The sequence below is a fragment of the Semicossyphus pulcher genome, unplaced genomic scaffold (assembly GCF_022749685.1).
Source record: "Semicossyphus pulcher isolate SPU_LCO1_2020_fin unplaced genomic scaffold, fSemPul1.0.p SCAF_9, whole genome shotgun sequence".
Taxonomy (NCBI): Eukaryota; Metazoa; Chordata; class Actinopteri; order Labriformes; family Labridae; genus Semicossyphus; species Semicossyphus pulcher.
In genome coordinates this window covers 29,872,011-29,898,280 of record NW_027211770.1, presented here as the reverse complement: position 1 = coordinate 29,898,280, position 26,270 = coordinate 29,872,011, and the positions used below count along the sequence as shown (strand labels likewise).

General features: G+C 41.7%; 3 protein-coding genes across 3 annotated transcripts; 1 reads left to right on the top strand and 2 right to left on the bottom strand.

Moving 5' to 3' along the window:
• The first annotated feature begins 121 nt into the window (after positions 1-121).
• On the top strand, positions 122-4,245 carry lysmd1 (LysM, putative peptidoglycan-binding, domain containing 1). The gene is made up of 3 exons (XM_069656277.1): positions 122-646; positions 1,215-1,534; positions 2,812-4,245. The coding sequence occupies exons 1-3, from the start codon at positions 467-469 to the stop codon at positions 2,996-2,998; spliced, it is 687 nt and encodes a 228-aa protein (XP_069512378.1). The 5' UTR covers positions 122-466; the 3' UTR covers positions 2,999-4,245.
• Positions 4,066-11,699, bottom strand: tnfaip8l2b (tumor necrosis factor, alpha-induced protein 8-like 2b). The gene is made up of 3 exons (XM_069656278.1): positions 11,242-11,699; positions 5,502-5,825; positions 4,066-4,867 (listed from the first exon to the last, which is right to left on the bottom strand). Exons 2-3 carry the CDS (start codon positions 5,817-5,819, stop codon positions 4,625-4,627), a joined length of 561 nt encoding a protein of 186 aa, XP_069512379.1. The 5' UTR covers positions 5,820-5,825; positions 11,242-11,699; the 3' UTR covers positions 4,066-4,624.
• Positions 11,700-15,408: 3,709 nt separating this feature from the next.
• LOC138584249 (soluble guanylate cyclase 88E-like) lies at positions 15,409-25,155 on the bottom strand. Its single transcript, XM_069656438.1, has 16 exons — positions 25,028-25,155; positions 23,966-24,098; positions 23,500-23,674; positions 22,989-23,080; positions 22,360-22,617; positions 22,127-22,271; positions 21,446-21,571; positions 21,180-21,300; positions 20,407-20,536; positions 19,852-19,998; positions 19,490-19,636; positions 19,156-19,312; positions 18,153-18,226; positions 17,590-17,679; positions 17,185-17,303; positions 15,409-15,778 (listed from the first exon to the last, which is right to left on the bottom strand). The coding sequence occupies exons 1-16, from the start codon at positions 25,153-25,155 to the stop codon at positions 15,409-15,411; spliced, it is 2,412 nt and encodes an 803-aa protein (XP_069512539.1).
• Between the last annotated feature and the right edge of the window lie 1,115 nt (positions 25,156-26,270).

Here is a 26,270-nt window from a genome sequence, read left to right as displayed (position 1 = left end):
GGAGCCTTCGTGTTTTGTTTTTTTCCAAGTTTGAAACTCGTTCTTCCGACATCACGTGAATGGGTTGTTCAACACGGCAGCCATGGCAACATATGGCAGCAGACTGTGTGAGACATGAAAACACTAACGCCTACAACTTTCTCAGTAACTTTTCAGGTGTTTGTTTGAGAGATAAGGCAGGTTGAACTTGTAGCCATGTAAGTTATTGTCATTAGTGTTGTGTCAAAGGTTCGACAGGTGGCGTTAGCATGACAGAGTCATAGTTTGACACTCGGAAAAAAAAGAATGAACGTCAACATTAATTAGCTAAGTTGATAACTTAGCTAGCAGGCTAACTAAGCTGCTAGTTTGGTGTAGTCTAAGCAAGCTGTTTGACATAATGTGAGTGGCATTTGGGCTTGACGTGACCGTAATTCAGTTACAACCGGTTGCTCCGCTCCCAACTGAAAGCCAGTGGTTCACGACGATGTCCGGGGAGCGAGCGTCTTTGCCAGCCGGGGGGAACGGCCTTCTCCGCGGGAACCGAACGAGATCTTACGGCAGTTTGGTCCGGTCTCCGCTCTCCCCGGTCCGACAGAGACGCATTGAACACAAAATTCAGCCTGGAGAAACACTACAAGGCCTGGCCCTGAAATATGGAGTGTCTGTGAGTATTTCATAATACTGAAAACTATTTAAGTCAACTCTAATCTTTTACTGATCCTTTAGCTTTTTATTATAAGCCGATATTGGAAATAGGCTTACATAAGATTGAAATTTCAAAACTCCCAATGAAATATAGAAGTTTACGACATCATATTTACTTCATTAATGTGACTTGAGAAATATATGTATATTCTATGGACATGTAAGTTTGTACAGTTTTGAACTGTAACTACACAATTGTAACTAAGTCAAATAAAATTAATCAACATGCTTAAATTTGGTAAATGTAACTCTGCTGAATTATCAATGAATGAATTAAGCAAAGTGCTTAAATCAAAAGCAGGACAGCATATTAATGAAATTATTTATTCAATTGTTACTGATTTGCATGCAGAGTAAAGGTGGCTGCTTGAAACTCCATCATAAATTAATAATTTATTCAGAGTGCTGCACTTCTAGTGATTTTAGTGAACCTAAAAAATAAGCTCACTTGTTATGTTTTAAGTGAGACAAGGTACTGAAGCTTAAAACAAGTTTGCAAAGCCTGACGATATTATCTTCCCTTGCAGATGGAGCAAATCAAAAGGGCAAACAGACTGTACACCAATGACTCTATCTTCCTGAAGAAGTCCTTGTCGATCCCTGTGCTGTCAGACTGTGATCACTGCAATAACGGCGTGGATTTGGTATCGAACAACAATGAAGAAGATGGTGCAGGCTGTGTCTCTGCTCAAAATGGACACACAGGGAGCTCCTCTGAGAAGCAGCAAGATAATGGCAAAGAAACGGGGCCAGACCTGACTCCAGTGGATTTTTTGAAAAGGTTGGATGGCTTGATAAATCAATCCAAGCAGGCTGCTGTAAAAGGATGCCAGGATGCAGAGAAAAGGTGTGTTTGTTTGGCTCTCTGGGCTTGTTTACACTGGTTGTTTGGACACAGTCATGCTGAATGTTTGTGGCGTGACAGAGTCCTTTAGTCTTGAATTCAAAGTTTTTAACAATTTCATGTAATATTCCAACAGGTTCTTATTATTTTCTGTCACTCACTAAGACCAACAAGTTGGTGCTGGTTATGAACATTTTTCATCAGCTTGGTTCAGTGAAGTATTAGCACAGAAAAAATATCTAAACCTGCCTTCCGAGATGTGAGTGCACAGCTTCCACCATGCATCAAGACCTGTAGCTTTTGCATTATTATTATTTTTTTTACACAAGACAACTGATGCCTCATGCTTATACGTATTATCGGGTCAGAGCAGCTACACAGAGCATGTGAATAAATACTCACATGCAGCTGCGGCAGTCGCATCATCTGTAAGAAAGCCTTTTTTATGTTACGCATGGTTCTAAGCTTAAATAGACAGTGAAATCAATCAGTAGATAGCCATATTGGCGTCATACCAGCCATATTACATATTTCACTACTTCCTGTAACCTTTTCAGATTTCTGGCAAAACTAAATTACATTTATACTAAAACAGTTGTTAATTGCTGGCCATTATTAAAGACGAACTCAATGAGGAGAGAAAGGGCTGGCAATAGCAGCACTGCAGTCTTTGTGGAAATCGCTGTCATGTAAGTTGGAGCAGTTTGGCAAGGTAGCTGTCACGCTCAGGTAGATAAAGTCAGTGTGTCCAAGGCATTACACCTGCCTATATACTCCGGCCCATATCCAAACCTTTTATGGTACTATGTCTCAAACAGTTTAGTCTCACTCCTCTTCTCTGTTGTGGCCAAAAACGAGACATCACACATTTTTTGTATCTCATTTATAAGTTAGGGATACAACATTATTACATTTAACAATTTTTAAATTGACTATTGAATGTTATACTTGCAAAATGTTTAGATAGTGAAGTTTTTAAATGCTGTATTGATATCTTTGTTTCTAACATGTATAAATTCAGTTTCGTCCACTTGCCACACTTACTCCAACCATCCATCTCATTGGCATCCCCATTGCAAAGAGCCACTTCCTGCTTCTGCACCAAATATTGACATTGAAAAAAAAAAAAGTCAATACATATATTATAAATTCTTTCGTAGGACTCCCGTAGTCATATGCAGTCTTTCAAATTATCACTGCTAAAGATGAATTCAGGCTGATTGTGTCATCACATTGGTTTTCACACTGACTGTATCTTCTCATCTGTTCTTCCTTCACAGGGTTGCCGCCTTAGAAGCAGCTTGCAACAGCGGGATATCAGACTGGCAGCCGCTTACAAGGTCACAGAGTGTCATTTCGTCTTCCAGAATGGAGCCGCAGCAGACGGCGCATGGGGCGCTACCCGTAACTATCACCAAACTTACCAAGAAACTGAGGGACAGAGAAGATGAGATCTTCCAGCTGTGACTTGTTTCTGCTGTCTCACTCTGATCATTAAATAAACTTTCTCATAAAACCACATGACAGGGTTTGGCCTGAATAATAGGGCATCAAAGATTCCTGAAGCTGTATGGACTCTTTCTACACTGCCATTTAATATAGACCTTAGAAGTGAAGTTACACTGTCTTTTAATAGGGTTTTAAAAAAGAATATAGCACTTGGTTATTTATTTGTTGAGACATGCTTTAGATTATGAAGAACATCATATGGCCTGTAGCTTTGGCGTCATTCTCATGCAGGAAGTAAGGTTGAAATGTAAAAAATGTCATGTCACATGTTACTTTAGTCATATGACTCATTATACGGTCAACTCAACACATGGTCTGTGTGTAATGCTAGCTCACAGACTGATAATGCAAAGTTGGCCAAGTGTTTGACTAAAGCCGTTAGCCATGATATGTAATGTTGGGATGTTAAGAGCAGGAAATGTCTTATTAGCTGATGTCTGTCTGAAACTGCTGAAGAATTTTAACTAGAATGTAGCCAAAGACCAAGAGAGAGACTTTAAGAGTTTTTTAGAATATATTTTGATATTATATTAATATTTGTATTGTTAGTTATGGGCATATTTCTTATTTAATTTTAGTTTTCTGTATAGGTATGGTTATAGGTATGTATGTATAGGGATTTTTTAATTGAAAAACCTTGCTTAGGTTTAAGTCTAAATCTATATCTCATAAAGAGAAGTACAGAAACTGCTGCCTGTTATTCACACTCGATCTCTAAAACCTCATCTCTAACTGATTAGTTCAACTGTTATGTAACTGTATGTGATAATTTTATCCACATTCATGCTTACAAAAAGACAAATGTGTTTTTTGCAGTTAGATGTTTACAGAATTACAGCTGCTTTACATAAAGGAGGGTCCATTCGGGATTGATTGTATTGTCTCATGATTTCAAATGTCTGTAATGTAAAACCAAAGATTATCACTTGTGGTTCCTTTTTCAGAATAACACAAATTACAGGGTTAAGCACGTTTGTGCAGTCAACATTTTTTTAAACTCAGACTACAAAGTGTTGGTGCAAGTCTTTGTCCACTGTGGGGTATTTGCTTTATTATTGTCTGCATTGTCTTCTGTGTGCCTCTGTAAATACAATACATTGAGCTGCTGAAGGATCATCTTGACCACTAGATGGCAGTGCTGTGTTACAGTGGCACTGCTGCCTGTCTGTTTTCTTTATACCATGCCCAGCTGTTTGTACTTTTCCTCCACACAATACACATCAGTAGTTCTGAATGAAACATCTCAAAATCTCAAATATTAAACATTAGAGGACATTTTGTAATTTAATAAAACAGCTGATATGGTATAAACAAGTATATATTCAAGTTCAGTTTCTTTGAAATGTGTCACAGTTGCACATGATGTGTCACCTTTAGACATTTCAAACTTGAGGGATGACTCAACCATCTTTTTTCCCCCCACATGTTCTTTCAGAATGATGGGAAAGTTTTGTTCTCAAATCTCTTGTCTTTCATCGGCAGTCCTCAGCAGCAGTAAGACAATATTCATCCAACAGTTCTGAGTCTTAAGTGAGTCTTGCTTGCAGATCTCCCAGTGTCTGACTGACAGTTTATTTTTTTATATCATATTGTCCCATCGTCCACCAGTTTGTTGAGTCCTTTGCAGATCTTGGTGAGGTGCGGTCTGAAGGGGCTGCTGGGGTCGTACAGTTTGGTCAGGAGCTCGGGGTCGGAGTAATGGTTGAAGACGTGGTTGATGCGACCGTGGGATTTGGTGGTGAGGTGGGTGTTGACGAGCTTCAGCAGCAGATCCCTGCAACCGGTCAGGAGCTCTGCCATCACCGCCTTGTCGAAGGTAAAGTCCACCTGCAACGGTCAGAAAAAATGTTTACATGTCTACATTTCCTATATCGATATTTCACTTATGACAGAATCTGATTGGGGAACTGGTACTGTGAGCAAATAACATTTGATAATCCTTTAGCTGCCGCTGGACAACAGCTCATGTTGTCAGCCAACCAGTCCCTTGCTTACCATCTTATATTACATGATAGAAATTGTAAGCTAAGGCACATTTTACCAAGGAATTAGTTGAATGATGATGTTAGTAGTTATCAAACGGTAGCCATTGGGTTACAGTTGCTAATCAATCGAGATACATGTAAGATCTTGGAGGAAAGTGGCAGCTGAGTGAATATGGTGATTTTTTTCATGTGTAGTTGCACTTGGATAAACCAAACACTAAGCATTTTTAAGCCACACACACAGTTTGCGTTGACTCTTGTACACAGAATACAAAAACAATATGGTGTTTGTGTACCATTAAGGATCCATCTGTCGTAAGGAACTTAATTTGACATTTTGTTTACTGGTGTATTTATCTCTATGTTATAAATATTCAGTGTGAAGTACATTTATTTGAGAGCAGAAGCAAGAAGTTCTGGTCTCTAAAGCCCGCCCATTTCTCGTACATGAAAAAGCTAATATGTGGAGTGTTTACCTCATAGAAGCTGATAGCCGTCATGGCCCCCATATGCAGCTTCTTCTTAAAATCTTGGGCCACTCCCAGCTCTTCTGTGCTAAAACGGTTGTTCTTGAACAGCACGCCAATCTTCACAGCAATCTTGACCAGGTCTTTGATCACCTTCTGGGCCTCAGACTTGTTGCCTGAGTACTCTTTGGAGACACGGTACAGTTCGTCCAGGATCTCGCTGCTGGTGTCGTCAATGAACATTTGGACGGAGCCTTTGGTGGCCATGGAGCTGAGGATCTTCTTCTGCGCCCTCATGGCCATGTCCTTTGAGCTGAAGGCATCCATGGTTCCCTAAATTGTAATGGAGAAGGGAAAGTCTGATTTTTGCATTTTAATAACAATGTTGGTATCCTAATACATTTTTTTGTGTTTGACTAGAGACAAACAGTTTTGTGATACAATCTGCAGTAAGAAATGCACTGTTTCTAACATTGTTGAGAACTATTATTAAACAAGTTGGTGGTCATCCAAAACCACCCATTATGACATCAGTAAACTGCATATGATCCTTCCTATTACAGAACCAGAAAGATTTAACATTTGCAAGCTAAGTTTTTTTCTAAGAGGGTTGACTGCTCATTGGTGTGTGTTACAGATTTGCTTCTACCATTTCTTTCTCCCTGGGAAAACTTCCCTGCTCCTGGCTAAGTTTTACAAGGAGCCTGCCATTCTGAATGTAAATGGTGTAAAAACCCAAGCAGAGTGAAACATTTCATATAAACACTGTGATCCCAAGATGATTGAGATTTCTGGCTGCAGAGGGGTAGTTGAAATCTTTTCAGATATATTATACCAAACATTATAGATATATTTATATACACAGCCTAAAACGAAAAGGAAGAACAGTATTTTAACATTTTACTGCCAGATATCAAGCTGCTTTAGTGGAGTAGTTGGAGGTTATGCGCCATGTTCAAGGGCCAACTGGACTGGGAAGGGCAACACATGTTCACATCTCCTGTCCAAATTCAAGTCATCTGGGGATTTCCTCCTCGTTCCAGTCATGCCTTTGACTCACAGACCTTTAGATATCCAGACACTTATTCCCACACATCATTTAAGTACATTGCAGTTGACCCAGTGTTAACATATCAAGCTTAAACATTGGTCCACCTCTCGAAAACACATTGATATCCTTGCAGTGATACACACTGAAAATACATTCATGTCTAATTTGAAACTCTGCTTTGATGTCATGTTAGGTCCTGTGTTTGTTTTTGTATCTGACATGCAAATATGATGCCAAAGGGGAAAAGTACCATGGAAGAGACCCCACAGAGGCTTTCAATTTCTCCTCTGAGGTTTTAACCACACCTAGCATCCATCACAGAGAACCCCCTGGGAGGTTATCAGCGTGCACACAGCACACTATGACACAATCCACTGTTTGTCTTTGATTATCAACACAGTTTGAATGAACTCCTTTTTAATTGCGCTTCATTTTCCCCCTTATCTCTAACATGAAACCAGGCGGAATCTTTCACAGAGGAGTTCTACATTTAAATCTACAGTTAAATTTGATTTAGCTGATGTTCTTAGAAAAATATGCAGAAGATGAAAATTAAGAGGAGTAACATGACTCTTAAAATACATCAAGCATCGTAGAATACCTTTGCTTGATGGGTAAATCTGAGTTATATCTCCATCCTAAAAAACACATACAAAGTGAAGTCTTTGTTAAGTGCTCAAATCCCACTTCACTGTAATCCAAAAAGTGATATGAAAAACAGAATCAAGAAGGACATACAGCAACTCTTGCATGCCTTAGTGCCAATGAGACTGCAGTGTATCCTCTCTGACTTTCTGTATGCCATTAGGCCTTATAATATCAACATGTCTCTAAGAAATTACTTTGATATTCAACTAATTTGAAACCGAGTGTTATTAATATTTCAGTTAAATACCCGGCAAGTCACAAATATGTCAGAATTTAACATAAAAGCACGTTTCTGCCCACGGATTTCATTTGGTTTCTACTAAAATAGGCATTCTTGCAATACACTAAGCACTAGTAGTGACTACAACATTTTTAATGGTAATGTTTAAAACTGAAAAATTCAGCAATGACGTCAGACTCAAGACAAGTTTTTGAAAGAATCCAACCGAAACCATGATCTTTCCCAAACCTTGACCAAAGTGGTTCTGTTGCATAAACTAAACCAAAGACTGAGTCTTGGATGTAAACCCTACGCTCTCGTATTACAGTCCTGTACTTTGTATGCTCGCCATCAAATGTGGTACGTAAATGCTTCATTTACTCAAAAAAATGTTTTCTGTGAACAAAATCCAGGCAGCGATTACTTTGTCACTACAACTGAAGTAGGAAAGCAGTTTAGTAACATACAAACATCATCTCTAGGAGACAAGGTTTTATTTACAGAGTGAGAGTGTGCAAACAGGCCACAACTGTTCCTAAGCATCTCTCAGTGTAACTGTCTGCACTAAAACTCTCGTCTGGCCTGTGCGGACAAGCTTTTGCATGGAGCAGGTAGGCTGCATAGCTGAGGCAGGTCCATGCCTGCTGTTTCCAGATTGTATCAGTGGTGGTGTACGAAGAGAAAGTGAGCACCCTGGACCCAAAGGCTACCTTAATTACTGGCCTGGATTCTGCCTTTGGGTAAAACAACAGCTGATATATCCTTTGCATACGCCACAGCATATTGCCCGTAAGAAGTCAGTTAAAAGACTGTCTGATGGCTGATTTAATGTGCTTCTGTCATGGCTGTTTGTGCTTTGTAGACAGTATTATTTAAATGATGATATTCCTGTTGTTTTGCTCCAGTGATGCACAGTCAGCAAATGACTTCACAGCTCGCAGATAAATGAAAAAGTGGTTCATTCGCATTAACGACCATATCATGCAAATAGACAGCTCTCACTGTGACTCTCCCTGTCCCTGGTGTGCACCCCAATCCCATCTGAACCATGCATAATAAGCAAACAGACACTTTTATAGGAAATCTCACTGGGATCCATTTTTACATGCACAACCATTTATTTTGAACAAGTGTCACATTTCTAATAGCTCGCTTTGTTACAAAAGCTTTGGGTTCCCTGTGGGGAATTAAAGAACATTCATTAGATTAATTCCCCTTAACGGTGATAATGGAAGTGGAGCAGCGTGATAGCTATTTCAGATTCATGCTTCAATCTCATTTATTTGCTAAAAAGACGACAGGGATTTGAGGGACACGCACAGTGTGTAGTCATCAGCCAGACTTCCACGTAGAGAAATGTAACTCCTCAGCGGGAGACGGCTTGCTGCTTGGCTTTTCTGTGCATCTACATTGTTTACTTTATGCACATCTATCAGGAAGTGTTGAAACATCCGTGATACAATAGCACATTGCCATGAAAACACTTTTATGTAACCGACATCATTCGGGCGGTCATCTCGAGGACACTTTCAATGTCGAGCATCAATTTTCCGGTGCAGACGGACTGAAGAGGCCTTTTAAGCGTTAGCTTGTTGTTTACATCCAGCAGGGAGTGACTGCAATACATGTTCAAGTGTTTGTTTCTGTCCCAAATGCCTGCTGGAATTGACAAGCACCTGTGTACTGTGTGAGACCTAATACTGATGGAAGAACAAAATGAAAAATAACAGAGCAGAGGTGGAACTGATGCAGTAGAGATGGTCCTATTTGCTTTTGGAGTAACTGTAACGGCCAGGCAGTTAGGAACGTTAATGGACAGTTGGAGAGAGAGTGCTGATTGGTGGAGCCATCCAGGCAGGCAGGAGAGGTAAATATTTAGCATTCCTCGGGTGTCTCCAGCACTGTTTGTGTACGTGTAAGAACATGCACTTGTGGAGGTGCATTTTTTGAGTAAAAGCTGTTTCCTGTTCTTTTTGCTTTCAGGTGCTTTTGCTTAGAAAAGAAGCCGCTTGATTTTTTTTTTTTTTTTTGCACGCTCATGTCGTTACACATACACCGAACATATGTTAGAAAGGGCAAGTGTGAACATGAATCCTCTCAGAGCTTAGAGGGGGATCATGAAGCTCCGTTCTACTCAGCTGATCAAATGTCCCTTGTCCTGTCATCAGAGGGAAACATGGCCTTGTTGCTATGGGATTCAAAGACTGACATCCTCACTGAGCTTCGTCACCAGGCTTAGGGCTGGGTAGACTTAGTTGTAGCTGGTTAGTCTAAGGCCCAATCTAAATCCCCCTACTGGTCCAAATCCTCTCTTTTGCAAGCTGCAATGAGGGTAGGGTGTTTCTTTTGGGTCTACTATTCCAATCCACCCTAGGGGTAGTGGTCATCTAGACCATCTAGGAAATAATAAGACTGTAACTTCTCAAATAATGGGGGAAAAAATCTTTTGGAACATCTATATCTAATATCCGAAACTGAATATTTGATCCTTTTCACAAGCATTCAAGGAAATCTGCTGTTTATTATGTCAAGAAAGGTTTGTGTTAATAGTGACATGGGACATAGTTACATGTCCTGTGTACGAAAAATATGCAGTCCCAATTCCTTCATAAAGGTTGCACCCTGTACCCCTTGCATCTCATTTCTGAAGGGCCTAAACCAAGTCCAGAGAACTCCAAAACTAGGTACAGGGCCAGAGGGGGGGGTGGTATTTGGCCTGACAGAAGGTGGTTACATCTATTTCAGCTGCCTGTAGCCTCTGATGAGATTGAACAATGAGAATTTTCGAGCAGAAACCCTGAAAGCTGTAGCACTCAATGCAATGCAAACAAGGAGGCTATTGTTGAAAGGTCATCACGGAGATACAAGGGCAGTTGTAGTGACCTGCTGGAAACTTTAATTTTCTCCTGGTGATGAACTACACAGGATTTACTTTGAAAGGAAACCTACAAGAGTTCTTTTTTTCTTAGGCAGCAGCTTTTTGTGCAACGTTGTGCTGAGATGAAGCGTCACTTCCGCTGCGTGTTTAGAGCGGTAGGGCTGAAGGCTGAGATGTGTAGATCTTATTTGAAACACTTTCTGCATCTTGTGGTGCTATCTTTGTTGAATCTTTTATGCAACTCTGTAAGGATTTCGTTAGCTTCATATTTAGATTCCTATTTGCATTTTTCATTTGACAAATCTTTTGCTTAAATAAAATTCTTAATTGATCTTTTTTACAAGTAACAGACAAGAAAGCATTTTGAAATCCTCAAAAAACCCATATTGCAGTTTCTCTTTCAGCATTGCACAACTCCCCTGAATTGTCGTTGCTCAACTCCACCACCCCGCTACGATGCCTCAAAAGGGAAGCGAAACACGCAGCAGTTGGCCAAACTGCGGGGAGTCGGCAGCAGAGGCCCACAGCTTGTGTTTGTCCCTCCTGTGAGTGACATTACTCCCTCTCGCTGTCTGTTTCTCTCTGACTTAACAGGCTTCAAATCAAAGTAGGCCAGTGAGGGAGGGAAAGTCCACTGCCTTGAGATTTGAGTTGAGCAACTCCCAGCATGTGCAAACACAAGTGTGAGCTCTACATCTGTGCATGTCACTGTACTTGTTCCAGCATGACTGTGAGCGTACATGCATATCTCCGCGACCCGCGCTCGAGATAGGGAAGTGGAGAGAAGTCACACAATTTGTTCCCATCATCCCCCTCTCTACAGTCTGCCTCTCCTGGGTGCCAACTATGAATACTCTAAATTTTCCATGAACCAAAAAAAGGAGAAATAACCCTAATCTCGGCCCAGAGGATTGTTTTTTTCTGGCACATTATCACAGCAGTAGTGTCTTACCTGTGTGTGTGCAGAGTCCCCCTCCCTCCTGGTCTGTGTCAGATATGTGTCTCCCTCTGCTCTGTCTCAGGTTGACAGCACAGGCCGGTTGATTTAATGAGATCCCTTCATCTTCACCAAGAGCAAAACCAAAACCCACGAGAGAAAACAGCCCTCCTGCAGCGCCTCTGTCAGTGCTACCACCCTGTCTTAAGATAATGTTGAGTTGTACTTCCTTGAGGAACTAAATTGTTATGACACACCCCTCAGCTGTGTGTGTGTGCGTCTCTCTCTCTCTCTCTCTCTCTCTCTCTCTCTCTCCCTCTCTTTCTCACTAGCTTCTCTCTATCTTGTGATTCCCTCTGAAATTCAAACTCTTCAAAAAAAGCGCTCTCCTGCAGCCGCTCATCACACCTTGGCACTCTCTCTGAATCTGTCCGTCGCTCTCTTCCTGCTCTCCTCTGTATTGCTGCTGACGTTGTGCCTCTGCTTGTTCTGACAAGTGAAAACCCCAGAAAGAATTTAGCAATAATCCAGTGATGCAGCCGGTTGAAAAGGGAGTGGCTTAACCCCTCTTTTTGTGTTCACCTTCAGTGGAATGCAGCTCCTGTCAGAGCACCATGTCCCTCCCCTTGTGTCTCTTGTTCCAAGGTAGAATCAAAACAATGAGTAGTCAGGACTGTGTCACCGTCTGACACATGTGCACGTGTGCTGAAACTAAACACCAACCTGTTGAACTTTTGATACATAAACAGACATAAAACGACGCTTTGTGAATTAGTAGCTGGTGTTTCAGGCCAACTGTTTAAATGGAATAGGATCTAAAAAAAGTCTGGTGTTTAGATGTGCCAACACATTTCACTGCAACAGCTGTATGGCATGTGCAAAAGTGCTGAAAATAACAGCTACCCTCTTGGCATCAACCTATTGAGCAATATCTCTTTAGTATGTGTTTGCTCAGCTCCCTGTAGATGGATATGTATCATCTGTTCAGCACAGTAGTAGCTCTTGTTGTGGTGCTCTAATTCAAGTAGTAGCTTACATCAAAGTGCGGCCCCAGTCCGAAAGGTGGCGAAAATACACCTATAAGCTGGTTTACCAACTGCCATTAAATTTAGAGTAGAAGAAGAAGGGATGTCTACATAAACTAACTCAAGACGGAGGGCGTCAACAGGATGAATGAGGCCAGGAATACACAGGTGTAATCATTATTGGTACAATTTTTCTTCTAATAGCTGATCTATTTGTGTATTCTCTGTAACCCTTTATTCTGTTGTCTTGAGTGTCTTCGCACTTATTTCATCTAAAAGTTACAGAACAAGTTAAATTATATTTTATTCAACTGTATTTTTTGAAGTTGAAATAACAAACTCAACTTGAACTTGAGGTAAAAATAGGGGCATAGATAAATGTGGCTCATCAACATGATAAAGATGTTAATTAGTGCCGTTTGTTCATGTTAAATAATTAACAATGGTTGAAAAGAAATTACACTTCAAAAAGCACTCCCCCCTCGAGTGTTGAGTTCCATTGTAATCACAGCAGAGGCTAATAAAATCTGAAGGTCAATGTCGCTGTTACAAATGAAGCTTTGTTTGAGCTGGATGTCAGAAATTTGTCAGCCTGTTAAAGACTTATTTGACTAAGTGAAATGTAAATAAACATGAAGTTAGAAGAGCATATAATCCAGAGTAACCAATCCTGAGCCTGGCCTTGCAGCTACAGCGAACAAGTCTGCAGGTCTGAAGTCATGAATCCAGTGATTCATTTAGAATCAGGAAGTGTCCCCTGATGCTAAAGCTGTTTGTTTATCTGTAGGTTTATCCGAATGGCAACCAGCTGTGCTGAAGGGCCACTGGCTGACGCCCAGGCCATTCAAAAAAAGACCCGTCCAATGAACTCTCGAACACAGTTAATTGCTGTCAGATGTTGAGGTTAAAGGTGGCGGTGGGACCCAGCTGGACTGAGAGGAGTGTCTGGACAGGATACCAGCCCACCAGTGTGCGCTGTACGCCAAAACACACCTGCCTCTTTGTTGTGCCACCCACCGGGCACTTCTGCAAGAAATTAACTCGAGTAAAGTCACGGCAAACTTTGCAACTGCAGAATGAGGTCAGTCACCGTGGAAACAGACAGGAAGTAGTGCTTAAGCGGTTTCCTGATGGCTTCCTCTTTATCATGTAATGACATCTCACAAGGAAACGTTCAGCTGAACGTCTCTGTGTGTGAGTGTGTGCTCTTACATGTGTTTGTGTCACAAAGGTTAGCATAGTGTAGCTCCTACCTGTCTCAACTTTGTACTGTACACAGCTTACACACTTGCCTCTTTTGGTCATGAGATAATACGATCGCTTCAATTATGTCACTTATCTTTCATTATAAGATACAGACCTTCAGCGTCCAACTTTACACACACACACCCGTACAGTCACTCACATAATGGCAGTGTGTTATCACCAGATGACTAAGACAGGAATAACTGACCTCATAACCGCTGAGGTCAGGGAATTGCACCTGAAGATTTGGAGCCTGAATTGGATGAAGGATTTGGTGAGCTTAGCTGCCTTCAGCGCTCTGGCTGTCTTTTCACTCGATACGTTATATCTCATTATCTGATAGATGGTGAGCACAGATCGACGTGAACAGATGCTGGCCGCAGATTTAATCCTATCATTCTTCTTCTAATTCTATGCAGCTAACAGACAGGCATGATGATATATATAAAAGCCTCCCATGTCATTTGTTTTTTGGACGTGAAGAACCGCAGGGAACCAAAAAGTAACTCTTATTTCCACACCAAGATTTGTTATGGGGAAATTGTATTTTCAAACTGGGGCTTATTTAGCATATTTTGAGGTGTAAACGAGTAACAGGAACTCATTTGAAATTGCTCTAGTGGATTTCTCCCGGCATCTGCAAAATGGCTCTACGTAAAAACTTGCAGGAAAACGGGCCAAAGTATGTGCACATAATATGCTTGTTTTTGTGACTCACTGGCTAAAGTTGATATAAGTTTCTAAAGAAACTATCTTTAAAGAGATGTGCCTTTTTGTTAAGGTAAAAAACTGCTGCATTGCTGAATGAACTTTGGGTGCAGTGGAGCAGTGTATGCATGCATTTCTTAGAGTGAAATTACATATCTCCTTTAATAAAACTTTCTAGGACATTATTAGGAAACTATCGTCCCATGAAATAGTTTTTTGACACTAATCAGTCAGGACGGAGGTTTAAACCGGCCTCAGGTTAAAAACAGATCAGTTCTTGATAAACCAGAAAGGGGCAGGTCAGGCATGTATGTTGAAACCAGCAGCTAACAAGGCGACGAGTGTAAGTGTCAGATTTAAAAATAATACATGACAACACATGACAGTTTTAGTGGCTGTACAAACAGTTTTATATAAATACACACTATCATACAGTGAAACAAATGCAGTCAGTTAGATACACAGAATATAACCTGAACTCTGTGAGACAATGTTGTGAATACTTTCCAAATACCTACTCAACTATCGTACACACTCGGCCCTGCCACAAAGCGGCTTACTTTTAAAAAACATCCCGTCATTTTTCGTCATTACACATTTGAACATAAATCCTGCAGCAGTAATGTGTCGCAGTGAAGTCATGAATTGTTTGTAGAGCTGTAAAACAATACAGCAAACAGCATACAAGAAATCCCAAATGAACTCATTGTCATGGCTGCTGTAACCCGTAGTATAACTTTGAAGTTCTCTGTTTCTCGGTGCGTGTGCTGTCTGTGTGCAGAGGATATTACACTTCCTCTTTTTTTTGGAAACTGTCGACATTAGGAAGCCGGGTTGTGAAAGCTGTCCTTTTTCAGGGTGGTAATGTAACTGTGATGATCCATGTGTCTACAAGGCAGAGCCTGTGATACATACATCGATTAAACAAAGAGACAACATGCTGGTTTTCTCCATTTGATTAAACTTTGAGTGCAGAGGGTTAACGGCACCAAAGAGTCAAGTAAGAGACTTAAATGTTGCACAAACTTTACCTTTATTAAAGATGCCATAAAATGTGTTTAAAATACAAGAATGTTATTAACTGTAAACGTTGAAAATGTTAAAATTCCTGCTTTATTTGGCCCCTGATTAAACTTCAGTGATATTTTCAGCATTACGCCATTATCAAATGATAGTGTCGTAATCTCACACTACAGCCATCTGCTCACAGAATGGCACAGGATGTGCTACGCATGGGCAGGTTGGAGGGCAGCTTGACGTACTGCTGCCTGAAGCTGTTTCTCTTGCTGCTGAGAAACGGACCCGGGTTCTCCAGGCCGTCGTCAGGGTTGGGGGACTCGGACAATAAGTTTCCCTGGGGCACTTCCAGCCTGGCCCCCTTGTTGTTCTTAGTCTTTTTGGCCTTCTCTTTCTCCTGAGGCTCGGTGGAAATGGAGGGGGGCTCGTTGGCGGCCTCTGGTGGGGGCAGGGTGTCCAGGGGGAGATCACTGGGGCTCGGCTTCCCGTCAGCTTGCTCGTCACTGCCGGTGATGTTGAGGTTGGAGGACATGCGCTTGGCATCGCTGCTTATGGAACTAATGCAGACATGAGTAGAGTTTCTCAGTGATTCACAAAAGACACAGAAAATACTGTCTAAAGCATACTATGATGATATTTTGATGGTTCTCAATTAATACTTATGCCTCTGTTTGACCTAGGGAAGCAAACCAGACCAGTCGGAGGAGGTTACCTATCTCTAAATATTGATGCTGTAAACCCAGATATATTTTTGGTAGATGAGAGCAGAATGATAAAATTATGAGGAGCTGGTTGGGAGGACCATTGCCATCCAAAGTTCACTTTGCACCCTAAATCAAGGCGAGAACGAGGTCTGCACAACGACAAGCTAATGATTATGCCGTCTTGCTATTCCTTCTTGCTTTCTGTTTTTCTAAAGCTTTGAGACAATGTTGTCGTCTCAAAGTTGTAATTATTTATGCCTGAGTGTCAGGGAGTCCGATCCCCATGGAGTCTTTTACAGCATGCAGACATCAAAGAGCCTAGGGTTACATTTTCACCAGCAAAGTTCACTTTGAGTTGTACGTTAGCCAGTTACAAGGAAACTGGAGGAAATTTAGAAATTATATCCAGAACATAGGGCTGCACGGTGGTGCAGTGGTGAGCGCTGTTGCATCACAGCCAGAAGGTCACCGGTTCAAACCGGTGGGCCTTTCTGTGTGGAGTTTGCATGTTCTCCTCGTGCATGCGTCTCCGGCTTCCTCCCACAGTCCAAAGACATGCTTGTTAGGCTCATTGGTGACTATAAATTGCCCATAGGTGTGGGTGTGAGTGCGACAGGTTGTCTGTCTCTATGTGTCAGCCCTGTGATTGACTGGCGACCAGTCCAGGGTGTACCCTGCCCTTCGCCCAAATGACAGCTGGGATAGGCTCCAGCCCCCCGCGACCCTGAACAGGATAAGCGGTGCAGATAATGGATGGATGGATGGATGGATCCTAAACATGTAATTGAGTCACGTATTAGGTCCTGCAAGCATTTTCTTCAAACAAGCAAATAAATCTGTTCTTGGACGGAAATGATTTCACCTATTAGCGATTAAATCAATACAGCTGCATGCAAAGGTCGATTATGTGATACAGCAGAATCATAACTTGTTTATAATAAAACTAACTCTCAAAGTCTTTGTCTTGTATTGCTGTTAAAAGGGATGTTGTTGTTGTGCTTTGTTGCCTTTTAAGTCTCACTTTTGTGACGCTTCAGTTACCTAAGGGCTGCACTCCCTATCGGAGCAAAAGTTTTGTTTCTGGTGGTCAGCATGACTCTTTCAAACAAACAAAAGTCTCTAAAACAGCCTTTGCTTTCTGGTGCTGCAGGGGGCAATAAGCCCGGCTCTAAGTGAATCAACAGGGGGCACGAGTCCACACTGAGTACAGAGGAAAAGTGATTCTTTGGTTACTGACTGCTCTCCTTTTGTCTACTAACCCATTAGAGCTCTTGTCCTCAGAGTCTTTCTGCTCACTGCTGTAGCGCAGCTCTGCTGGGGTCTTGAACGATAGATCTTTCTTTCCTTTCAGCCAATATGTCTTCATGTAGCCTTTACCCTGAAAGATGTTAGATATAAGTTGTATGCATGTGGAAAAGAACATTTCAACTTGAATTCATTGGTCAATATTAAAATATCTCAGAACTTGAGAATACTCAACAGCAACTCTTCTAGCGAGGAAGGTGTCCATTTTTTCAAACTAAAACACGTCACCTTTTAATAAAGTAATTCAAGTCTTATAGCTACACGACCTGACATGTAAAGTTTAAATCATAATGTCTATTTTATCAGTGAACGGGTGATAAGAAAGCCATATTTATGTATCAGTCCTAATATTAACTCACCTTCACAAAGATTTTCCCCCTCTCCTCGATGATATACGGCTCATGTTCCAGGTGGTCTTTGGTGGTCTGACTGATGTGTATCTGCATGCCCTGCTCAGACAGACAGATACACACAAAACTACTAAAGCAGAGTATTCAAACACAAGATTATTCTGTAGGATTTTTAGGTGATGAAAGGATAGGAAATACTTTGAGCTTAGTGGACTGAATAAATCCCTTAGTTGAGATTTCATTCACTGTATTCTTCCTTTAGCAGAAGTTAATTAAGCTAATTAAGCCTGCAAACTCCCTCCTTGTTATTTATCCTCTCATCACTGAACAGATTTCGCACAAACATGACATTAACTTATATTACTCTAAGAATTGGAAGTAAATGAAGTGATTCGCCTCTCTTGCATTCAAAAGCAGCACGCACAATGCCATCATTAGACAGTTTACTGAACAAGAATCTGACTGATGGAAATCATGAAAATAAATGCAGTTATTTATCCTGAGGGATGGAGTTGTAAATATGTTAGTATAGTCACCACTCCATTGCTCTCCATCCTTGAGGCTGTGTTCACAGTGTCGCCAAACAGACAGTAGCGAGGCATCTTCAAACCCACCACGCCAGCCACCACCATACCTGAGTGAACACCTGAAAGAGCAAAAAAAAAACATGAGCTAATTTATTCAGAAAATGTCCCAATCCATGTTTCATTACAGCTATTCTTCTTCATTCACTGCGAGGAAAGTTGCTTACATTTGAAGTAGTTTTGTAGCTTGTAATCATCACTTAACCAACATTTATCCAGACCCTTGGATGTTGTAATTATAATTAGTAGATATTAAGAGCTCATTTTTGCCTTGACTGGAAAGATTTTAATTTCTCAAACAAAAGAAATTGCGTGCTTCACTCAAATGGCTTTGGAGAATAATGGGTGGCAACACAAAAACACAAAATGAGCTAACAAATTCATGCTGTGGAGAGACTCGTGCTGGAAAATCAAAAGTGTTACATATTAATGTGTGAAAGACGATGACTTCTTATGCTAATTAAGAGGTTTCTTTGCAAAAGGAGAATTTCATGATTGAGGATCTGTCAAGTGACTAATTTGAGCCCAGTGCCTGTCTTGGTAAGCCAGAATACTTTTCTGATTAAATAGATGTTAAGTACAGTATTTACCCATTCTCTTTGTATGTCAAAAACAGAATCCATGTTGGAAAAATCTCAGTATTTTCCCTTGTTAGGGTTGAGGTGAGAACAACGCCCCCTTGTGGCAAAAGGAGTCTTGTGCCTTCATCGGTGTACTTGGTCCTCTGGTTGAGAATGAAACGTTTCTGTTGTGCCCTATATTCCCATCATTTAAAGGTGGCAGAGTGGTTGAGTGAATATAAAGCTCTACCTGAAAATGTTTGAAGTACAAGGACACCGAATCCCAACAAGTCCAGAGTCAGTGATCTATGGCCGACCCTGAGCTGTGACCTCCAGATGGTGAGCAAGAGGCACCGCCCAAAACATCAAAATAATCTGGTGCGTCTCATCATGTCTGAGTCACTGAAGCTCCAAAGAGTTGCACTGCTCACCGACTCTGATCTGGATGTTATCTCCGGTGGACGGGTCTTTGAGGTGGTCGATGGAGCTCAGCATGTCCAGGGCCATATCGCAGATATGGTGGGCGTGAAAAGTAGTCTTGTTGGGCACGCCGGCCACCACCATGTAGGCATCACGAATCGTCTCCACCTGGACAAAAAGGAGAGCGATGATTTGTATATTTAGTAACTTTGACTTTAGTTTGTCCCACTGTGTTCAAAATGCTGTTTCAGAAGTCTGTTGCACTTTCATAAGAAACAAGTTCCATACCCCTCATTTCAAAAGTAACTTCATCTTTTGTAGATACATCAGACTTGTTGTACTGACCTTGTAGACGTTGTGCTTCTCACTGAGTGTGTCGAAGACGATGTAGATCTCATTGAGCATGTCCACCACCTGCATGGGTGTGATGTGGATGCAGATCTCGTTGAACTTGACCACGTCGCTGAACAGTATGGTTACATCTGGGAACACCTGGAGTACAAACAAATGTTAAGTTATACTTACCAGATGCCTCAACTGTACCCAAGACCTTCGTGTAGACTGATTTAGGGGCAGCAACATATTTCTAAGACAGCAGAACTCTAAAAAGAACTGTGTGCCTTCATATTAGGAGACATCTTTCAGAACCTAATGCTCTGATATTTTTTAGGGGAAGAGCTATCCCTGTTAGCAGCTCTGTTTTGTACCTGGCACGTCTCCAATGCAGTGATCCCCTTCCTGAGGCGGTCAGCCACAGCTTTAGGGATCATGGCGTACAGCAAAGAATCTCCTCTCTTCTTCTCTTCGTCCAGCTTCTTGATGATTTCCTGCAGCTGAGCATATTTTTGTTGCTCCTAGAGGATCACAAATGGGACACAAGAGTCTCCGGTTACAGTCTCCCTTCTGTTAAAGCTCAAAAATCCCTCTTTGCCTTCTCTAATCCTCTTAATCCACATCTCTCCTGCATGGCTGAAGTGGATTTAATGGGTGAAATCAATACGGGGGCAGAGCTTTCACCTGGGCTCACCCGGTTTGGCTGTTTCATAGAGAGAACCGGCAGTCCTTACATGTTGTGCACTCAGCATATCCTGTAATATGACTTCTTCTTTGTGTCATAGTCTTATAACTGTACATTTTGTTAGACTATCTGATCCACCTCACACTGTCTCCCCGCTCTGTGATTTCATACATTTGGGTTTCCCCGTTGAATACAGCTCTGCTCTGTAATTATATTGTCTCTTCCTCTGGGGGTTTTCCTTCACCTGATCCAGGGCCAGCTGCAGCTCGGCCGATTGTTGCGTCCCGGCCAGAATCAGCTCTCTGCTGGAGTCGTGCAGGTTCAGATCGTTCACGTACACCCCCATCTTTATCATGTCCTCTACTGTTTCTATACTGCAAGTATGAAGAGAAGAAAAGAAGATAAATAGACTGTAACCGGAAGGAAGTCAACAGAATGGCAATTAATTCACTAAATTAGCATAGATAAATCCAATCTCCTAAATTAGAAATGACTTTGGGGGTTATGTCAGTGGGGCTGCACGGTGGTGCAGTGGGTAGCGCTGTCACCTCACAGCTAGAAGGTTCTCAAGACATTTGTAAGAGTTGTCCTTTCTGTGTGGAGTTTGCATGTTTTCCCTGTGCATGCGTGGGTTCCCCCGGGTACCCCAGCTTCCTCCCACAGTCCGACAGTCCAAAGACATGCTCGTTAGGTTAACTGGTGAACCTGAATTGCCTGTGAGCGTGAAAGGCTGTCTATCTCTATGTGTCAGCCCCTCTATGTGATTGACGGGCGAACAGTCAAGGGTGTACCCCGCCTCTTGCCCAATGACAACTGGGATAGGCTCCAGCTTGGACACATAGACCCGATACTTGCAGCAATAGAACAGGACCTAACTAAGTTTAGAAGCAAGAATATGCTAAGCCTGAATCTAGACTTGGTAGAGGTAAAGTCCTAAGAATTTAAGTGGATCTTTAAAGACCTTTTGTTGTGAGTAAACCCCATCAAGCATAGTGAGTTTATAGACTGTGGTCTTACATGGGTGTCCCAAGGAAGATGAGGGAGTCCCACTGGGGGACATACTTCATCTGGCCCTTCAGGTGGAGAGGTTTCTTTGGAGGCTCCCGCATGTCCTCAAAGATGGTTTCACTACACTTTCCTTAGAAGAACCACAAGAGACAGGTCAGCAGGATTGACTTTTAGTATAACCCATGTGAAATGATCTCATAGGAAGGGCATTGGTTGACTTAAACAGTGTAGTTATGTAGATATAACACAAAAGTTAAATAGTGAAATGCTCTGACCGGTGACAGTCTGGAACGCCAGCAGCTCGATATCCTCCCCTCCAGAGTTGGCAGAGTTGTTGTATTGAGTGAGAGTGCTGCTGTACTCCTGGTCCGTGCCCTTCATCTCCTCCACCGCCTTCGCCTCTGATGTGGGGATAGTGGCAGAGACAGTGAGCGGATGGATCGACCAGGTTGTGAGTTAAGAAAGTGAGTTAACGAGGGCATAAATGTGAGGATGGTGCGCTGAATACCAATCGCATAGTCGGGCAGAAGAAGAACTGCAAAGGATATATTACAAATTCATCACCTTGTTCTGATCGAGTGTGATCTTGATGGTTATGTTCTGGATTGTGTCATCCTTACACATAACATAGTAATAATAAATAATATGCAACAAATTAATCTTGTTTTATCTCTTCCAGGTTGCTGGTTTGGTTTGCATAATGGTTTGCCTGTTTCTCTTCATGTCCTTAAATAAAGAAGTGTGGGTTGACTCTTAAATCACTTTGGTATTCATTTCTGCCCGAATATAATATAGAATAAATATTTTACTTTGCTCTGTCCAGTACGATAACCTTGGCCCAAGATGAGGGAGGGACTTGATGGACACTTTTGCGATCCCATCCATTTGAAATGAACCCTTTTATACATTATGCATTTCAAGTGTTAAAATAATGATGTGACTGGGAGGACTGGTACCTCTCTCTTCTTCCCTCTGTGCTTTCTCGCTCTCATCCTTCTCCTCTGGCTCTTCCTTGCTCAGTTTGGGGATGTTGACCTTCTGCTTGCTCTCCACCACCGCTTTAGACATCAGCTCAAATACATTGTTCAAATGGGTGTAGATCTGATGAGAGTAAGCAAAAAGATATCCGTGGATACAATTTATACCACATATCAAGTCAATATTAACAAGAAAATCCTTCAGAACTCACGTTATCCCAGCTGAACTCCAGCATGGGTCGCACCAGAGTGAACTCCTCGTTGACCTTCTTGCCCTGCAGGTCAGAGAAGACCTCTTTGAGGCCATCTCCGATGCGGTACATGGTCATATCCCGGCGGAAGATGACGCTGAAGGGGAACATGTCAAAAAAGATCCCTCGCTTCATCGGCAGCTTCTCGTAGCTCGGCGCCGTCTTCTGCTGCGGCATGCGGTGTTTGAAAGCAGCGTTGTCGAAGTTCATCTTATAAACCTGGGCGAGCAAAGGAAAGTTAATTAAACCTTTGTATTGCAATATTGTAAATATCTTGCAGTGATACAGTTCGGGATGTATTTTATGAGCCAGAATTATAAAGTATTTTCATTAAGCTTGAGCTAATAAATCTGTCAGCACTTTCTCCTCCTTGGGACAGGTTTACAAGGTTGCACATTCTGAAATACCCAGAGTCCCATCCAAATAAACACTTATCTTTTTCCAATAAACACTTCATGTCTGAGTGAAAACCAAACTCAGCCTGGCGTCTCCTAAGAAAGTGATCATGTCCATGCTGATAGAGCAGACACAGGGTCAAGGTCAGTCGCCCGACAGCTTCGCTAAGACTTCACTTGGGTCTGAATACGTACCACATAAGTCATCTTCTCCGTCTCCTCTTTAGACAGGATTTCCACTTCGATATCTGTGTTGTAGAATTGCCGTCCCACTTGAGAGAGCTGCCCTGCAGGAGTCAATTACACACAGTGGTCATGGATGTGTAGAGGTCAACTTTTATTGTCGGGGATTCGGTCAGAATCAGACTGTGAGCTCAATTTTAGAGCGGACTGGAGATAACGAGTGTTATTTTGAAGCAATGAGTGTCTGGATGGATGATCCTTGCCTTTTGCCATGCCTCCCTCCTCATCTATTTTACTTTGAAAGACAACACACTGTAAATACAGCTCACACTTTATATCTTCACTTCAGAAGTTTATAACAGGAGGGAAGAAACTGGTAGAAAACATTTCTTAATCAAAACCTATCTTGCTTGTTGAAGTCTGTCTGGACTACTGTCTTTACCATTTCAAATCAGTTTACAATCGTACATATAGTGCAGAGACTTGGAAATGAACATACATTTAGTGCATTGCTTCTTGTTACCTTTGACAAACTGGGTGAAGCCCTTGCGAGTGCTACGATAGTGAAGCGTGAGGCTCGTCTCACACTCTTCCTCCACGCAGAAACTTGGCGGCTGCACTTTGGGGAAGGAGAAGCGGAAGTACTCATGCAGGTTGTCCAGCTCGTTGATGAAGTCGCGCACATTTCGCCCCAACACCTAAAAGACGGTGGATGGTGATATTTAAATTGTGCATACTGTACATCATCAATAACAAGGTTTTCCATGTATTCAGAATGCTCTTTGGTGCTAAGCAGTCATTGCTTTCCTTTCAGTTCCCAAAGGCCAACACTACAGATACAGGGCTCTTTATACAGTGATGAATCATCCTTTGAATTTTCCATCTAGCCATAAATAACAATAAAAACTTGTTATTTTGTGTGTTTGGAAATAAGAAGCAAAGTAAATCACGAAGGACATGTACTAACAAAGACAACGACACTCTATCACCTTCAGGATCCGCTCATATCCATAGTTTCCGATCCTCTTGACCATGTAGACTCCGAAGGCGTACATCAGCTCATCATGAGTCTTTCCCAGAACCTCTCCTGCTGCCTTTGCCAACCGCAGGATCAGGTTGTCACTGTACAGCAGGAGGAAGCATTGTGTTTGTAGCTGTTTTTCCCTTTGCATCTTTTTGTGCAAATAAGATTTTAAAACTATCAATTGATTCATGATGGAAAAAAAATGAGAGCCAGTATGTAAAAACTTCAAACACAATCCAAAGCAAGAATGAAGACAGCATTGTCTCTAAATAGGTCACAGTTTCAGGGTCTCATATTTCACATATTTCTATCTGCAACTTTCTGATTTACATTTCTGATATCTTTGTAGAGGAGTAAACACTGAAGCCAGGCAGTAACATATGGAATATATATTATGTAACCTCAATCTCCGACTGTCCTTCTCCTAAAAATAGTTTTAAAAAATGTACCTCCATTATCAGCATTGACCCTGTATCTGGCAGGTGGCTGGTGCTCAGTTAATTCCCTGATCTCTTCTAAATAATCAAAAAAATAATTGAATAAAACAAGCTTTAAGAATGTTTTATTAATGCGCCACTTGCGACTCTGTATAGCTGTTTATTCCTCCTGGTGGTAGTGTATCGTCACAGTTAGGCCCATCAACACTCACCGGTGAGACCAAAAAATCAAAGGATGGATGGTGACTGAATGAGACTGGTAGCATCTCTCAGATTTCAAAGTGCTGCACTCAAACTAAGCTGTGGTAAAAGCATTGAAAGGTTCGCTGTGCTTTTATGCTTGTGTGCTCAGACTGTTCTCAATGTGCCTGCTGAGTATTTTACCAAAGATTACAGGCTGTACTCGTTTTTCCCCAAAATAAAGAAGAAGAGAAATACTTTGCAAGTCTATTTCAAAGGACCGGTGCGTAGGAGAGGAAATAATCTATCAAAAAATCCACTGTGCACACACATGTTCAAGTTAGACAGTGGGCGGGAGTTTACTTACACCCCAAAACAAAACAGGATTTACAAAAAATACCCCGACCTACTTGTACATCTGATGTCTGACGAACTTGAGGTGGGGAATCTCTGCTCGGTTCTCGATCAGTCTCCAGACATCCTCTCCGTAGGATTCATTAATGTAGTCATTCACTGCTTCTAAGTACAGGCCGTACATCTTAAGGGGGTTAGAGACCTCCAGACTGATGCCTTAGTTAACTGCTTATCTGAGGATAGACAAGGGAGAGAAATTATCTATGAGAAATAAAGGTTAGAGCCATGTTTGTCTGCATCAGAAGTTCAAAATATCACTGATAAGAAAATCCATTCGTCCCCGAGAGGACAAAACTTTTTCTCATGAGATGAAACTTTTTAAAGTTAAAAATATATTTGAGCACAACATAAAATGTAAAGGCCTACTACTGTCCGTAAATAAAAAGAATCTGCTTTTACCTCTGACATACACAACCTCATGAAACCTCAGGTAACCTCCTCAGTCACCAGCTACAGCTACCGAAAGAGCAAGATCCTCAATAAGGAGAGGAACAGCAATTATAGCTCTGACTATGCTTTTCTGCGGCTGCTTTGTTCTACATTTACCGTTAAATTTCACCACTGTGGCAAATATAAGCTATTGAAAACATAACAGTCAAATCATGCAGTGCGTAATGCTCCAGTTCTATCAGTTAGCTGCAGGAAAGCAGAAAAAGAAAAAGGCTGTGAAGGTGATAAGAGAAGCCTCCTTACCTGCAGTCCCTCAGCTATGTGATATCCTGTCCTCCAACTGAGCCGTCCAGCTCCACAGCACGGCTCCCTGCCGAGAGTTTCCACCTGCAGCTGACATGTGGCTCTCCCCCTGACACTTGTCTGTCAGGTCAATAGGGTCAACAGAGCCAAAATAGCAGCAGCAAGGCGTGTTTGTGGCAGGTAGCAAAGAAAGGCTAAAGAAAATGTGTTTCTCTCCGCTGCAGGGACTGGCAAACACACCGGCTTTAATTTGTAGAGTATTTGTATGGAGATTAAGTCCGTGGGTGGCTGTTACTGGATATGGGACTCCTTAAAAAAGAAGACATTTAGTTCCTGTGTTATGTAAACTGGAGCGCACAGTGTGAGCCTCATTATCCCAAATTATCCTGTACTCTTTTTTTGCAACAACTCATTAGCACTACCAGGTTTCTTGGCTAATTACTTTAAATTTGCATAATTACGGTCAGGTGCACATTAGACTGACGGGTATTGTGTTGAGATTGGCATTAGGAAAGGTTTTCTATTATTTGTTGCTCTGTGAAACGA

Excerpts from the sequence above, each read along its gene's own strand:
- lysmd1 (XM_069656277.1), top strand. The coding sequence starts at position 467 with ATGTCCGGGGAGCGAGCGTCTTTGCCAGCCGGGGGGAACGGCCTTCTC. Across the intron at positions 647-1,214 it reads CCCTGAAATATGGAGTGTCT|ATGGAGCAAATCAAAAGGGC; the intron begins GTGAGTATTTCA and ends CTTCCCTTGCAG. Across the intron at positions 1,535-2,811 it reads TGCCAGGATGCAGAGAAAAG|GGTTGCCGCCTTAGAAGCAG; the intron begins GTGTGTTTGTTT and ends CTTCCTTCACAG.
- tnfaip8l2b (XM_069656278.1), bottom strand. The coding sequence starts at position 5,819 with ATGGATGCCTTCAGCTCAAAGGACATGGCCATGAGGGCGCAGAAGAAG. Across the intron at positions 4,868-5,501 it reads CGGCTATCAGCTTCTATGAG|GTGGACTTTACCTTCGACAA; the intron begins GTAAACACTCCA and ends TGACCGTTGCAG.
- LOC138584249 (XM_069656438.1), bottom strand. The coding sequence starts at position 25,155 with ATGTACGGCCTGTACTTAGAAGCAGTGAATGACTACATTAATGAATCC. Across the intron at positions 22,618-22,988 it reads CGGAGAAGATGACTTATGTG|GTTTATAAGATGAACTTCGA; the intron begins GTACGTATTCAG and ends TTGCTCGCCCAG. Across the intron at positions 21,572-22,126 it reads ACAGAGGGAAGAAGAGAGAG|AGGCGAAGGCGGTGGAGGAG; the intron begins GTACCAGTCCTC and ends TCCCCACATCAG.